This window comes from Chrysemys picta, chromosome 10, assembly GCF_011386835.1.
Source record: "Chrysemys picta bellii isolate R12L10 chromosome 10, ASM1138683v2, whole genome shotgun sequence".
In the NCBI taxonomy this organism is placed as follows: Eukaryota; Metazoa; Chordata; order Testudines; family Emydidae; genus Chrysemys; species Chrysemys picta.
The window spans coordinates 57,643,625-57,658,595 of NC_088800.1; the positions used below are offsets into that span (position 1 = coordinate 57,643,625).

Below are 14,971 nucleotides of genomic sequence, written 5' to 3' on the forward strand. Positions count from 1 at the left end.
TCCCAGATCAAGCACCTCTGCTGATCACAACAGTGCCACACTTTATAATAGGGAAGGGACACATTCAGTAATCTCAGCGTTAATGGAAAATCCAGTGTGTTAAAAGGAGAAACATGGGCAGATCCCTAGCCAGTGTAAGTCTGTGTCACACCACTGACTTCAGTGAAATGAGGCCAGTTTACACTAACGCAGGATCTGGTCCCCCAACTTTTCCTGTTACCAAATTTGTACATTGTAAGTGTTTCCCCACTGAATCGGCAATGGAGACCCAGCACAGCAGCAGCCCGCTCCTTAGGGTTGGTCAATGGGACATCCCAGACACCCTGGCAGTCATGGATGGAGCAGGAGGGACTTCGGATGACACTATGTTTCATAACTGGGGCTAATTTACAGAAAATTCTGCTCCTGGCAGGCCGGGCTCCTCTGCCCTAATTCACAAAAAGAAGAACAGGAGGGCTTGTGGCACCTTAGAGACTAACAAATTTATTAGAGCATAAGCTTTCATATGCATCCGAAGAAGTGGGCTGTAGTCCACGAAAGCTTATGCTCTAATAAATTTGTTAGTCTCTAAGGTGCCACAAGCCCTCCTGTTCTTCTTTTTGCGGATACAGACTAACACGGCTGCTACTCTGAAACTCCTAATTCACAAGGCGATGGTAGGTTAATTCCTACCATCTGATTCCTTCCAGATATAGGCCAAAGTGCCTATATTGCAGAATGGTCTAGTGGTTACAACACAGGCCTGGGGGGCAGGAGAGCCAGGTTCCACTCCTGCTCTGGGGCTGATGGGCTGCATGACCTTGGGTGAGCCTCTCCCCTACCCCTGCCTCAGTTTCCCCAACAGGACATCAGGGATGATGACTCCCACGTCCTACTCTCAGGGGAAGTGTTCATCAGTGTGTGGAGTGTGGTATGGGGCAGAAGGGCTTGCTAGCAAGAGCCCTGAGCCCAGTCAGCCAACTCCCCCCATCCAACTCCTCCCCGCCAACCCACCACCATCACCATCTTCAATTCCAGTCTCCTGCCCGGACAGGAAGCAGGAGGAGAGAGAGGAGATTGCCTGCAACCAGTCTGACCTGGAGGGATTTGATCTCTCTGCGGGGTGGGGGTATCTGCCCCCATTACCCAGCCTGCCCCGGGGGGTGGAAGGGGGCTGATCTTTCTGCAGGGGGGGGGTCTGTCCCCATTACCCAGCCTGCCCCGAGGGGGGCTGATCTCTCTGCGGTAGGGGGGTGTCTGTCCCCATTACCCAGGGTGCCCCGGGGGGGCTGATCTCTCTGCAAGGGGGTCTGCCCCATTACCCAGTGTGCCCCGGGGGGGCTGATCTCTCTGCAGGGGGGGTCTGTTCCCTTTACCCAGAGTGCCCCAAGGGGGGGGCTGATCTCTTGTGATGGGGGGTGTCTGTCCCCATTACCCAGCGTGCCCCAGGGGGGCTGATCTCTCTGCAGGGGGGGTGTCTGTCCCCATTATGGTGATCAGATGTCCCAATTTTATAGGGTCAGTCCCGATTTTGGGGGCTTTTTCTTATATAGGCACGTATTACCCCCACCCCTGTCCAGATTTTTCACACGTGCCCTCTGGTCACCCTAGTCCCCATTACCCAGTGTGCCCCGGGGGGGGCTGATCTCTCTGCGGGGGGGTGGGGTGTCTGTCCCCATTACCTAGTGTGCCCCGGGGGGGGGGCTGATCTCTCTGCGGGGGGGGGGGGGGTGTCGTCTGTTCCCATTACCCAGCGTGCCCCGGGGGGCCTGATCTCTCTGCGGGGGAGGGGGGGGAGTCTGTCCCCATTACCCAGCGTGCCCCGGGGGGGCTGATCTCTCTGCAGAGGGGTCTGTCCCCATTACCCAGGCTGACCCTGCGGGGTGAGCCGAGACCCCTCCCACTCCCCTCAGTTGCCCCCCTTTACCCAGCGTGCCCCGGGGGGGCTGATCTCTCTGCAGGGGGGGGTCTGTCCCCATTACCCAGCGTGCCCCGGGGGGGTGTGATCTCTGGGGTCTGTCCCCATTACCCAGGCTGACCCTGCGGGGTGAGCCGAGACCCCTCCCACTCACCTCAGTTGCCCCCCTTTACCCAGCGTGCCCCGGGATCCCGTCCCCCACGGCAGCCAGGGCCCGGCTCTTACCCTCCCCCACCAGGAGGATGCGCACGTCTCGCTTCATCGCCGCTGCCGCCTCTCCCGCGCCGGGGGTGCCAGGCCGCGGCGCTGCCCCCTCCCCCCTCAGCCTGCCGCCCTCCCGAGTCCCGCCCCCACTTCCGGCCTCACCGCAGAGCACGTGGGCCGGGGACGTGGGGCACGAGCGTCGCTCGCCGAACCACTGTGGGGGCCGGGACCGGCAGCGCCGCCGTGCGGCCAGTCGGGGCACGGCAGCACCTACCCGCCCGGCGCACAGCGAGGGACCGGCTGGGGGAGGCTGCCCCTCCCTCCCGGGCTGGGGAGAGATCGGGGCTTGGCTTATCTAGGACCCGATCCCGGCTTCCACTGAAGTCAGTGGGCGGTGGGAGAAGGGTACCATGGGGCAGGGCGCCCGCTTCTCAGACAGGCTCGGGGTGGGAGGTGGTGACACCCGAGTCAGCACCCAGGGGGAACTGGGGGAAGGGCCCCCTGGTTAATTACAACCAGCCATCACCTGGGTTGGTGCATTTAGGGCACAGCGGGTCTGTCTGCACCACAAGGGAAGGCCCGGGTAGGAGAACTGCAGTTAGCAGACCCTGGCTTGAGCATCTACATGCAACCCCCGGTTAGGAAGTGTTGAACCCTGGGCAGGGCCGGCTCCAGGGTTTGGCCGCCCCAAGCAGCCAAACAAACAAACAAACAAAAAGCCACGATCGCGATCTGCGGCGGCAATTTGACGGGAGGTCATTCGCTCTGAGCAGGAGTGAGGGACCGTCCGCCGAATTGCCGCCGAACAGCTGGACGTGCCGCCCCTCTCTGAAGTGGCCGCCCCAAGCACCTACTTGGTAAGCTGGTGTCTGGAGCCGGCCCTGACCCTGGGTCCCAACCTGGGCCCCAGTCCAGCCACCAGACCCCAGAGTTCCTAGCGCCCTCCCAAAATGTGGTTGCTCTAGCCCCTTGTTCAGGATGCACTGTCGAAAATTTGACGGCTACCTGCCCACCCAACTTGGTTGTCCCAAGACAAAGTCAGCCTGTGGGATCCTGGGGGTGGATTCCCAGAGCACAAGTCCACTGGGGCTGCATTTACACTGCCAAACAGTAGGACCTGAACTTGAACCCTGGCCTTGACTCAGGCTCAGACCCTCCACCCCCTGGGCTCTGGACCTTGGGTTAGCACGATTTGTGTGCAGGTGGAAGGTTAGGCTTGAGCCTGAGTTCGAACCCTGGGCAACACAACCACCTCTTTCATACACAACCTGGTCCACAAAGCATGCTTCTGTCCTAGCCCCTAGATCAGGGATGGGCAAATATTTTGGCCCGAGGGCCACGTGGGGGAATAGAAATTGTATGGCAGGCCATGAATGCTCACAAAATTGGGGTTGGGGTGCAGGAGGGGGTGCGGACTCTGGGGTTTGGAGAGCGGGAGGGGTATCAGGACTGGAGCAGGGTGTTGGGGTGTGGGGAGAGGCTCAAGGGGTGCAGGCTCCAAGCAGCACTTACCTCAAGCAGCTCCCAGAAGCAGTATCATGTCCATTCTCCGGCTCCTACGTGGAGGCGCAGCCAGGCGGCTCTGCACGCTGCCCCATCTGCAGACATCGTCCCTGCAGCTCCCATTAGTGTGCATAGGAGACGGAGCGGGACCATGCCACGGCTTCCGGGAGCCGCGTAATGCAGCCCTGACCAGAGCAGCGGAGCAGGGCTGAGCCATCTGGTGCGGCCCCCAACCCAGCAGTCCGGCTGGAGCAGGGCCGAGCCACGTGGTGCGGCTCGCGGGCCGGCTTAAAATGGCTGGCGGGCCAGATCCAGCCCATGGGCCAAAGTTTGCCCTCCCCTGCCCTAGATACAGCTCTCAGTAGACAATGCTCTGTCCTGATCCAAAACGCTTGGGTTGGGTGCAGATAACAGGAATCTCAGGTTCCTGCATGCAAGGGTTTCCTGCATGCAGAGAGGGATGGCACATTGCAAACTAAAACATCCTGATGCTGCAGTCAACCACTCAGTGCATATTGGGACCAATGCAAATTAAGAACAACTCTCAGAACCCTGGGATGTTGCCAATGCAATCCTCTCAGTGTTGCACAGTTGCTAAAATTTGAGCCCGTTTTGCAGTCACAAACTGATGAACTCCACCATCCCATACACCCCAACCCCATCACTACCTACTTGTCCCACATGCCTGTTTTGTAGTGTTTGCAGTCCAACCTAATGGAAAACTGCAGAAAGGAGTACACACCCACAATTGGTTTAACTACTTTAGAATTTCTGCTGTTAAAACATGCAGCACCTACACACGCAGACCAGAGTGGCACTCTCTCAAAGAGATAATGCAGGTTTTCCTGGTAGGGCAACTTGGCCCCTTAGAATAGTTGCTTGGTTTTAACACCATATTTCCTTTGCCAGTACACATACTCCTGATCCATCAGCTCATGACGGTGTCAGCAGATTGTCCCTTCTCGTTGCCAGGTTATAGCAAAGCTATGGTTGCCACTGGTTCAGGTATGTAAGATTTGCCATGCTGCAACAAACCAGCAGTTCTTCTATTTGAACATCCCACCTCTGACAGCATCCAGTGATGGGTATGAACTCCACATTCACCCACTAAATACACTCCTCAGATCTGGCAGGTGGCAGGGGTGCTCTTGATCACAGCTATTGATCAACATGCAGCCTAAAACATTAAGCTTGATTGATTAAGATTAGGTGCCAAGACATACATGCTATGTCAGAAGACAGCCTTCTAGTTTCCGACCCGACATCCCAAAGCAGGACAGTAGCTCCTCCCCTGAAACCAAGCAGGTTCATCATATAACTGGAGTTTCAGACAGGCACCATTTGTCTTAGAAGTGCCTTCATGTGCTCATCATGCCACTTTCTCCCTCCTAGCAGGTGCTCCCGCTGCCTCTCTAAAACTCCCTGTTTCCAGAATGGCACTGTAGAAGTTTGAAGCCGGGACTATTTTTTATCATGGATGTATGGTTTGTAGCATACATACAAGATGATCTCCTCAAACACTGCAACACCAATATCACTGATCCAATAATGATCCAGGAGGTCCAATTGTGTATCTATTCCATGCTCAGAACTCCCTTTGCCTTCAGAGCTGCATTGCAGAATCTGGCCCAAGGGAGTAATGCAGAGAAGAGCACAGTGGACCACTAAAGAGGAACACTCCCAAAGCAGAGTATTACTGTCTAGTGTTCTTAACACTCCTCAGTCACCTCTTGTATGATTTAAAAACAGCTCAGCCAGCTAAACACGCCTTGCACCAAAGCAGGAGCCTTTGGGCCACATTCTGATCTCAGTTACACCAGTGTAACTCCAGAGACAATAAAGTTACTCTGTATTAACTCTGGTGAAACAGAGCAGCATTGGAATGCAGAATTATAGCTCATTCAGCTAATTTCTTCAAGTGACACACTTATGCCTCCTGTCAATACACAGAGCAACAGAATTTAGACTTAATATCCAAGACTGCAGCTGCAAAGGAGCAGTGAGAGAGAATGACAGAGGCTCTACTTCATTAGATTTGAATCCGGGAAAGGGTCCTCTCTAGTTCAGTTCCGCGCTGTGGTGTGAAAGGCGTATCTGCAGGCAGACTGAACGGGCACCTTTTTGGAACAAGTTCTACATTGTCACACGCCGATCACACTAGAAATGCTACTGACAATTAAAGAAACTAGAGTGAACCAACCAGACAGAAAATCAACCCAACACTTTTATTTAAGAACTATACAGCTTATAAAAACCAATACAAAAACTCTTCCCAATAAAAATCGATGCTATGTTACATACAAAATGACACTCGGAGCCATTGGGTCCTGATAATTTACAAATAAAAATGCCATGTGTCTGCATCAGGTGGGGCACGCCAGACTCCCGCCCACAGAGCCTAGGAATGAAAACCCTGAAGGGGCATGAAAACAGAAACAGGTCAAGGTACAGCCATGTCTTTGGCAAGCATGTGGGATGTTTTCTTTTGCAAAGAATGTTAGTGTGAGTGAAAGACGCTGGCTTGACAGCCCTGGAGATTGTCCTCCATTTAACCACAGAACACAGCACAGACAGTGGCAGAAAAAACTTCCCTTCCCTGACACTGCAGTGTTCCTTAGTCCTGACCTGGTGGACCACTCCTAGTGGGGGAGAGAGGAATCCAGTCTTCTTGCCCCATTCAATTCTCAGCCTCTGCTTAGACTGCTAAGAAGGTACCAACTGTGAGAGTGCCCTTTCTGATTCGGATACTGTCCACTAAGACCCCAAATTCATTTCACATCCTGTAAGTCACGTTGCGTGTTAAAGCAGAATTAGATTTATGATTAAATACCAGCCAACCCCAATTTCTGGTTAGTTTGGGTGCTGTGCCTTGTGAACTGGAACACAATGGCTGGTAGAGACTCTGAAAGGGGATTACTACCCAGCAGTGATTGAGGATTGCAAGGGTCTGGTTCAGATTTATTCAGTTGCTAATAGCCCGAGACAGATGGAAACATTTCTCTTCTCACATTATCTTCCTCGATTCATGCCGGAGTAAAACAGTTGTTTAGAAAACCTCTCTCAACTCTGGTAGGAGCCAAGCTGGCTCAGTTCATGTGCTCGTTATCTCCCACACCAGGATTTCATTGTAGGAAGCCGTGAAGAGGCGTTTACCCGAAGGAGTGAATCTGCAGAGGTGAACGGAGTCATCGTGCCCCACGAAGTCTTGCTCTGTTCTCGTCGTGCAGTCAATCAGCCTCAGTACACGCTCTGTGGAGCAAACACAGCCACATACCAGACTCAGAAACTGACCCACTCCCTTTGGCACATAGAAAAGCCAACACTCTTGGGATGCTACTTGGTATATCAAAGTCCCCTTGCAGCCCTCTCCAGTTTTAGAAGTAAAGTACATTCCGTTTTGTGAAGGGCATGACAGCAATGGAGAGCAAATATCTCTATCCGCAGAACAGACACAGAAGTGGGGCAACCTCTCTTACAACGATCCCCTGCTTCTGGTCACATGTCTCGTCTAGGAGTGAGAGGGGCCACCTCTAAGGATAATTCAGTCTCCATGTTTATTCATTAGAGACTGGCATCCTCGCTGGCAACTAGAGCCAACCGCAACTATGGTTTTTGCGTGCGTGCTCCTGTCTGAGAGGAACTGAAATGACACAGCTTTTCTCTCCCACAAACCACCCTGCTCCTTTCACTGGGGTCAAACATACAACAGACAATAACAACTTTAGGTCACTGCTGATCTGGCCAGGATTGGAATCGGTCACCTTGATGGGAAAGGGAAAGAGATTATTTCACAGTTCCATGGACCAATCTCCCCTCTTGTGAGGACTCAGGGTTCAAGAACTGCAGAGCTGAGTCACTTTCCCTGTGCCCATGGATGTGCATAAAGACACACAGATGGGTGCCTCTCGTTCCCTAGCTCTGCACTAGAAACAGCAATGCTGGTGGGATGGGGGAGCTAGCGGGATTAAGAGTTGAAGGCAGTTTCTTTGTGCCCGAGGTCCTCTGATAAAGCAAAAGCTCCCACCCTCATCTGTTTTATTCTGTTTAGCTGTTTACTGATAATTACCATCTTGCCCTGAGTTTGTAGGGAAACCTTCCCCCACACACTGAAACTGCTACTTGATTAGCTGAGAGATGTGGAAGGGTTGCTAACAGAAGCAAGCAGGCAATTAGTGGCTGGTAATCAGTATGAGGAGGTGTACACCGACAATGGCAGTGCCATGCTGTGTGTCAGACTGTCAGGCCACAGAACAGACGCTGCAGAACGTGCACGTAGAGATACTGCGTCATTTAGAGCTTTCCTGGCAAACTTATAGACAAGGAGACAATTTAATGAAGCGTTCTCAAAGAGGAGGAGGACACAGCTACATCCATTTTAAAGCCAGAAGGGACCAATATGCTCATCTAGCCCAACCTCCTGCATTATATGGGGCAGAAAACCTCAGCCAGTGATTCCTGCCTCCAGCTCGTAACTTCTGTTTGAGCTAGAGCAGCGGTTCTCAAACTGTGGGTCGGGACCCCAAAGTGGGTCACGACGCCATTTTAATGGGTTGCCAGGACTGGCTTAGACTTGCTGAAGCCCGAGTCCCACCACCTGGGGCTGAAGCTGAAGCCTGTGGGCTTCAGCCCTGGGCATCGGGGCTTAGGTTACAGGCCCCCTGGCTGGGGCTGCAGCGCTTTGGCTTTGGGCCGTAGGGCTCATGCTTGGGCTTTGGCCCCCCCACCTGGGGTGGTAGGGCTCAGGCATGGGTCCCCTCCTTGGGTCATGTAGTAATTTTTGTTGTCAGAAGGGGGTTGCGGTGCAATGAAGTTGGAGAACCTGAGCTAGAGCATCTGTTTCACAAAGACACCCAGTCTTGATTTAGAGAGATGGAAAATCCACCACATCCCTCGGCAAGTTTTTCCAGTGGTTAATTACCTGCATGTAAACAAAATGGTGCCTTATTTCTAGTCTGAATTTGTCTAACTTCAGCTTTCAACCATGGGATCTCATGATGCCTTTTTCTGCCAGATTAAAGCACATCCTGCTCATGGAGATGGAGGAAACTCCCTGCATCCCACAGGCAGTACCTCCACATAAAGAAGGGCTGTTTTTTTGGTTGCTAACAAAGAAGAAAGACTTGGCTGTTCATGCAGAGATGGGGAATGGGAGACAACCCCAGAATCACAGGTGAACTGTTGTTCCTGGTGCAGCCACCACTAGCAGTATGCCAGGAAGAAGGGGATCCATGTGTGGCAGTGTTTGACTTGAGCATGTCCTCTGGACACTTACCATTGAAGCCCACAGCCAGGAAGTGCGCTGCTGGAGACAGGCTCAGCGACGTGGCAAAGTGAGACAAGGGGATCTTCTCGACAACCTGCATGAAAGCAAGAGAAACATTGACACCAGCTCCTCGAAATTAATGTGCGACAGAATAGAGCCGTTAACTGACACTCTGCTGGAGGCCAGCTGACAGACGGTCACCAGCATTGACAGCTGCACAGCCCCTCTGATCTCAGGAAGCTGCCAAGCTCTTCATTTCCAGAGCAGTCTTAAGAGTTTTAAGCTTGTCTCTTTCACTGACAGAAACTGGTCCAATAAAAGAGGTTCTCTCTGAGAATATTAATGTTCACGAAAGCAAAAACCAGAGCAGTGGCAGCAGCCAGGTGCTTTGCAAGCTTCACGCATGCAGCTCTACCTTGAGCCTCAGCACCTGGTGACCCATGTCAGACTTAAAGAGGTTTGTGGGAGTGAAAAGCTGTACCATTAACTGTCTGTTAGGTTGAATCTACCATCCCCAACCTCACCACACACCTGCATCGTGTTTCATTCTATTTCAACTGCTTGACTGCTGGCCCACATCAGTTACACTGGTGCTGCTCTGTATATCGGGGTGCCACAGAGAATACCGACACTCCAGCATCATGGCTATCTTTCACTGCAGCATTCCCGTGCCACATCTGTTTGGCCTTTAAGTTTCCAAAGCCACGGCAGAGGAGCACCACATTATCCTCTATATTATTTTTGTTGTGTGTCACTCACCATGAGCTAAAGCTGGACTCAGTGACCAGGGTGAACGCCACAGTTTTCCAATATCAGCACAGAGGAGTTCATAGCAATTTGTAACTCCTCTCGTGAACCTGCCCCATTGAGGATGGCAGGTTGGAGAGGGAAGACACAGCGTACCTGTTTCTGGCGCAAGCTGTAAAAGAGGATCTCCTTCTGCATCCCAAAGCCTACGTACACCAAAGTACCATTGTCCCAAGGACAGAAAGCCGCCAGGCTAGGAGGGAGACTGCTAGGGGCCTAGGAAGAGAAACAAAAAAGGAGCAGAATTAGCGCTAACTTCTCCACACTTATTTCAGCAAGGCCAGGCATGCTGGGAAAAGAAAGGAGAGTGGTTAGGTGTGTCAGCATTTCCTCTTTGGAGCCGTCAGCAGCAGAAGCTTGTGACCCACTGCACTATGCAGTTAATATTGAGGAGGAACTTTCCCCTGTTCTTATGCTGCACTCCAACACAGATATGCTCACTGCTAACGAATGAAGAACAAATGTATATCGACCTGGGCACGTAACATGAGTCTCCGCTGTATGCTGTGGTAGGATCATATGACATAAGCAGGATTTAACATACTAAATACCACCCAGCATCATTTACACTGTTAGGAGCAAATATTGGAGTAAGTCATGGATATGATGGGGTTGTTAATTACTCAGGGAGTGAAAATAGTTTCAAAAAGATCAAATCCCTGGTACTGGATGCCAATATAATTGAAACAATAAAACTCATTCCAATTCATTGTGGTGAGAACTCAGCTGGACAGCCCGTTGCCTGCACAATGAGCGCGACTACCTCTAACATTTGAGGACAAATAGAAAAAACTTCAAATGGCGTCACCGGGCTTATTGCTGAATCTGCCAATGCAGTATCTAAAACTGATTAATCTTAAGGTTGATAATCTGATGAGCCACTGCTTCACATCAGAAGAGTGACCTACCACTTCCATTCTGCCACACACCACTCCACTTCCTGTGCAGTAAGGATCCTCCTCTTCCCCCAAACCCACTTCTTACATCAATCTCCTCACTGTCTCATGTCTCAACTGTTGTCCTAGGTCTTGTATCTAATTTGGGGCAGAGGTTCTGGTCAGGGACCCTGCCTAAGTGTTCTGTGAAGTGCCATACACTTAGGATGTTCCATGCGTAATTCCTGATCTAGTAGGCTGTAGTAACCCATGTAACCATGAGCCTACTAGATCAGAACATTAATGCTATTTCTGAGCAGCCAAGTTAGTTTGCTCTTTGTATACCAACCTTGCTGACTCCTGGTTCATATGCTCAAAAAAATCCTGTCCCTGTGTTTTGTATAGCACAGAGATACTAACTGTTTGCAAATTTAATTTTTTGACTTGAAATGCTTACAAAGCAAATACCCTCTCAGGAATTATGCAGTGCTGCATTCACATTGCAAATCTACATCATAAAGGAAGATTCAAAACCACACACTGTTCTGTTTATATACACACAACTTGGTTGTTAACAGTTCCTAGGTAAACCTTTTGCAAGCAGAAATAGGTAATAGTGCACGGGTGTTGGAGGGATCTGCTCTACTCCTGGCTTTGGCAGTAATGCTGAATGTACATATTATATAGTCAGTAAGGTTTAATCTTACCTCCGGGCTTGCAGGAGCTGGGAAGCTTAGCCAATCGATGAGCTCACATTTATCCTTCAGCCAGGCAGAGACCCAGACACTGACACGTCGATCTGAACTTGCAGCCAACCAGAGTTCACCACCTTCAACGCCAAAGTCATGGTACTACAGAATATAAAAGCACAGTTATGACTGTACTGACATAAAGCAATAACACAGCAGGGCTTTCAAATAAAGCTGAACACTAATAGACTGTCACAGTGCAAAAGCTTATCTACACTAAAATCTTAGAGAGCGGGGGATTAATGACAGAGGATTAATGCATAAAATTTTCCCATCTGGAGAATAGTACTTAAGTCTATTTTATCACAAGTGAAACAGGCTTAGTGCCTCAGACTGGCACTCACTAGATGTCCGTACCCATCAAAACAACACAGCAGTTTGTGGCATAATTTTCTCTAAGCTCAGGGTTGAAGGAACAGGGTTACTTCAGATTGTTCGTTGGCAGAGAGTATGTAGCAAGCGATTGTAGCGTCTAACTTCATTGTGCTGGCTCTAGCCAGCACTATCATGGTCTCCTTTATAAAAAAGCACCACATTCCCTCTCCCACTCCATCAGCACAGTTAGTGGTGGATACTTCCTGGTCTTGCAGAAGAACTCCTCAAGTTCTTTGGAGTTTCAAGTGCTACTTTTGGTAGTAAGGGAAAAGCAGCAGCTGATTAGACATTCAGCTCTCCTGGGTGGTGGGGAAGCTGAGGACCCACCCAATCTGCGTGCATCATACTATTACTGCACCCTATCGTACTTGACTTTACTCTATTGAGATACTCCTAAACCAGAGGTGGGCAAACTACGGCCCGCAGGACCGTCCTGCCCGGCCCTTGAGCTCCCAGCCGGGGAGGCTAGCCCCTGGCCCCTCCCCTACTGTCTCCCCGCCCCCATAGCTTCAGCTCACCATGCCGCCAACGCTCTGGGCAGCAGGGCTGTGAGCTCTTGCCGGGCAGCGTGGCTGGCTCTGGCCGGGTGGCACAGCCGCCAGTCCTGCTGCTCTCAGCAGCATGGTAAGGGGGTGGGGAGTGGGGGGGTTGGATAAGGGGCAGGGAGTCCTGGGGGGCAGTCAGGGGACAGGGGGCAGTTGGATGGGGTGGAGGTTCTGGGGGGGGGGGGAGCGGTCAGGGGATGGGGAACGGGGGGGTAAGATAGATGTGGGAGTCCCGGGGGGCCTGTCAGGTGGTGGGGGTGTGGATAGGGGGCGGGGCAGTTAGGGGACAAGGAGCAGGGGGGTTGGATGGGGAGGGGTCCCAGGGGGCCGGTTAGGAGCGGAGGGTCCTGGGAGGTGGCGGTCAGGGGACAAGGAGCGGGGGGGGTTGGATGGGTCGGGAGTTCTAAGGGGGGCAGTCAGGGGGCAAGAAGTGGGAGGGGGCAGATGGGGAAGGGGGCTAGGCTGTTTGGGGAGGCACAGCCTTCCCTACCCAGCACTCCATACAGTTTCAGAACCGCAAAGTGGCCCTCAGGCCAAAAAGTTTGCCCACCCCTGTCCCAAACAAACCAAACAAGATTCTGTGGAGGTGGCATAGGCTAGAGAAGGAAATTGTGTAGCGGGACAGTAAATGAAGCAGCTCAGTAATTAATCTGTCCCCATATCTGCAGCTTTCTATGGCTGTGGAGTAACAGTACAATGGACACTGTGCTCTAGTGTAAGAGTGCCACAGCAGCTGGACTCAGGCCTCACCTGTTTCCTTGTGCACTGGATGACAGTGATGGGGGATCCTTTATGGTCAATGAGCACACGGATGGTCATTCCAGTCCGAGGGCTACTGACAGCCATTAGCCCATCCTTGCCTCCAGACAAGATGATTTCTCCTGCAGATAGGGGAGAGGAGAGAGCTAATCAACTTCCTGCAGATGGAGAAAAGGCCAAAAGGGGAAGCCTGCAGGTATGCCTGACTCAAGCTTTCCGAGCGCATGCTGGACTGGAACAATCTAGTCCTGGGGGTGAGAGAGGAGAGGTGAGATGAGAGGACACTGGAACATTTACTTCAGTTTAAAACACTGCTTCAGAAAAATAGCTAGCATGAGTTTTGAGCAGAAGAAAGCTTCATTATGTGCCATGTCCCTGAGCTGTACCAAAGCTACTGTCCAACGGCATATCCAGGATGACATGGTGCCAGATATGCAGCTGGTGTGAACTGGCACAGTTTCATTGACTTCAATTCTCCATCTTAGAATCTGGCCCGGGACCTTGCGAGGGTCATCAGTATTTGAAGTGGCTGGAGGTTAGAGCTGTCTCCTCCAAACACAGAGAAATGGAGCTGCAAGACCAAACTATGCTCCTTGAAGCAGCACCAATGGATTGGTTATGGAAAGCAGCATGTGATCTCACCATCTGCAGAGTAGGCAATTGCAGTCAGCGCAACGGAGTGTGGGTGCATTTTCAGTTCCATCTCTGTCCTTGAAATGCTGAACACCCGGATGGTGCCATCGCTGTACCCTGCCACAACATGCTGACCCTCAGCCCCACCGTGGGAGATGGGGATAGGGCTCCAGGCCAGACACTGGCAGCTCTGTAAAGGAACAAGATTAGAGACATGGGAAGAAGGAGCAGTATGTTCCAAGGAGATGCATGCAGGTTACTTCTCCACTCACACACAATGAAGACATGTGAATGCCACTAATCTACAAAGATTTCATATCTAAAACCTTCAGTTACAAATATTTCTCCCAACTCTGGTTCATTCAGTGAGGACAAAGAGATCCCATCCACAACAGGCAGTGGCTGCTATCAAGACAATATAGGAGATTGACACACTCCAAATGATTACCTGATTCAGCACTTGAAACTGTACCACCAGCTCCATGCTGGCCAGAGCCCAAACCCTCACACTGCCGTCCTCCCCACACGTGGCACAGTGAGACTCACCAGGGCTGAAGGTCACTTCATTCACCTGCAGCAACAAAGGGGACTGACAGTCCACAAATGCCAAAGCAAGTTGCACATCGGCCCCTATTTCTTACCCATAGCTTCCCCTGCCCCCACCAAATTCTCCTCTGGTAGGAGACAGCACACAAGAAAGGAAAGGAAGATTTTGTAAAGGACGCCGGGGGATGGTGGTAATTAAAATTAGTGAGGGCTATAGTGGAAATTTAGAACCATAATTGCAAAGTTCTGACTGGTTGCTCCATAATGAAGGTCTTAGAAGGGAAGTCTCCATATCTCATTACCAATCTAGATACCCTCTCTTCCAGCAGGCACAAATGTAGTGCAATGTAGCATCAAGACTGACACCCTTCAGACACATTTTCCAGTATTCTGAACAGAAGACCACTTTATCCATTTGAGAAGTCTAGCTAATAAGTAACACTGCACTTCTAGAGTGCCTTTCATCCAACGTCCCAATGTTCTACATAAATTAAGCCCCAATGGTTCTGTGAGATGCCTCAGGATTTCCCCCTTTTACTACAAGAGATAGACACAGAGCAGTTAACTGACTTGACCAAGGCCATACAGGATGTCTGCGGCAAAACAGAAAAGAGAATTCAGATTTCCTGGCTTTCAAGTCCTCTGCTTTAGCCACAAGACCATCTTTCTCTCTTGGAAGAGATAATATTACCTAGCTCTTCTATAGCACTTTTCATCCATAGATCTCACAGGGCTTTATAAAGGAGGTCAGTATCATCATCCCCATTTTACAGATGGGGAACTGAGGCACAGAAGTGAAGTGACTTGCTCAGCAG

At 51.3% G+C, this 14,971-nt stretch overlaps 2 protein-coding genes across 6 annotated transcripts in view; both read right to left on the reverse strand.

Moving 5' to 3' along the window:
• The window catches only part of RHOT2 (ras homolog family member T2), a 29,209-nt gene extending 26,936 nt beyond the window's left edge, over positions 1 to 2,273 (reverse strand). The window contains exon 1 of the mRNA XM_005306113.5: positions 2,123 to 2,273. Coding sequence (XP_005306170.1) covers positions 2,123 to 2,159 — 37 coding nt within the window. The 5' untranslated portion in view covers positions 2,160 to 2,273. The remainder of the gene's footprint in view (positions 1 to 2,122) is intronic.
• Positions 2,274 to 5,810: 3,537 nt separating this feature from the next.
• Positions 5,811 to 14,971, reverse strand: part of WDR90 (WD repeat domain 90) — a 52,838-nt gene continuing 43,677 nt past the window's right edge. For all 5 annotated transcript variants that reach the window (XM_024100663.3, XM_065558735.1, XM_065558734.1 and 2 more), the window contains 7 exons: positions 14,059 to 14,181; positions 13,620 to 13,800; positions 12,969 to 13,099; positions 11,257 to 11,400; positions 9,771 to 9,890; positions 8,877 to 8,961; positions 5,811 to 6,853 (listed from right to left, as the gene is read on the reverse strand). In XM_024100663.3, the coding sequence (XP_023956431.2) occupies positions 6,696 to 6,853; positions 8,877 to 8,961; positions 9,771 to 9,890; positions 11,257 to 11,400; positions 12,969 to 13,099; positions 13,620 to 13,800; positions 14,059 to 14,181 (942 nt within the window). In that variant the 3' untranslated portion in view covers positions 5,811 to 6,695. The remainder of the gene's footprint in view (positions 6,854 to 8,876; positions 8,962 to 9,770; positions 9,891 to 11,256; positions 11,401 to 12,968; positions 13,100 to 13,619; positions 13,801 to 14,058; positions 14,182 to 14,971) is intronic.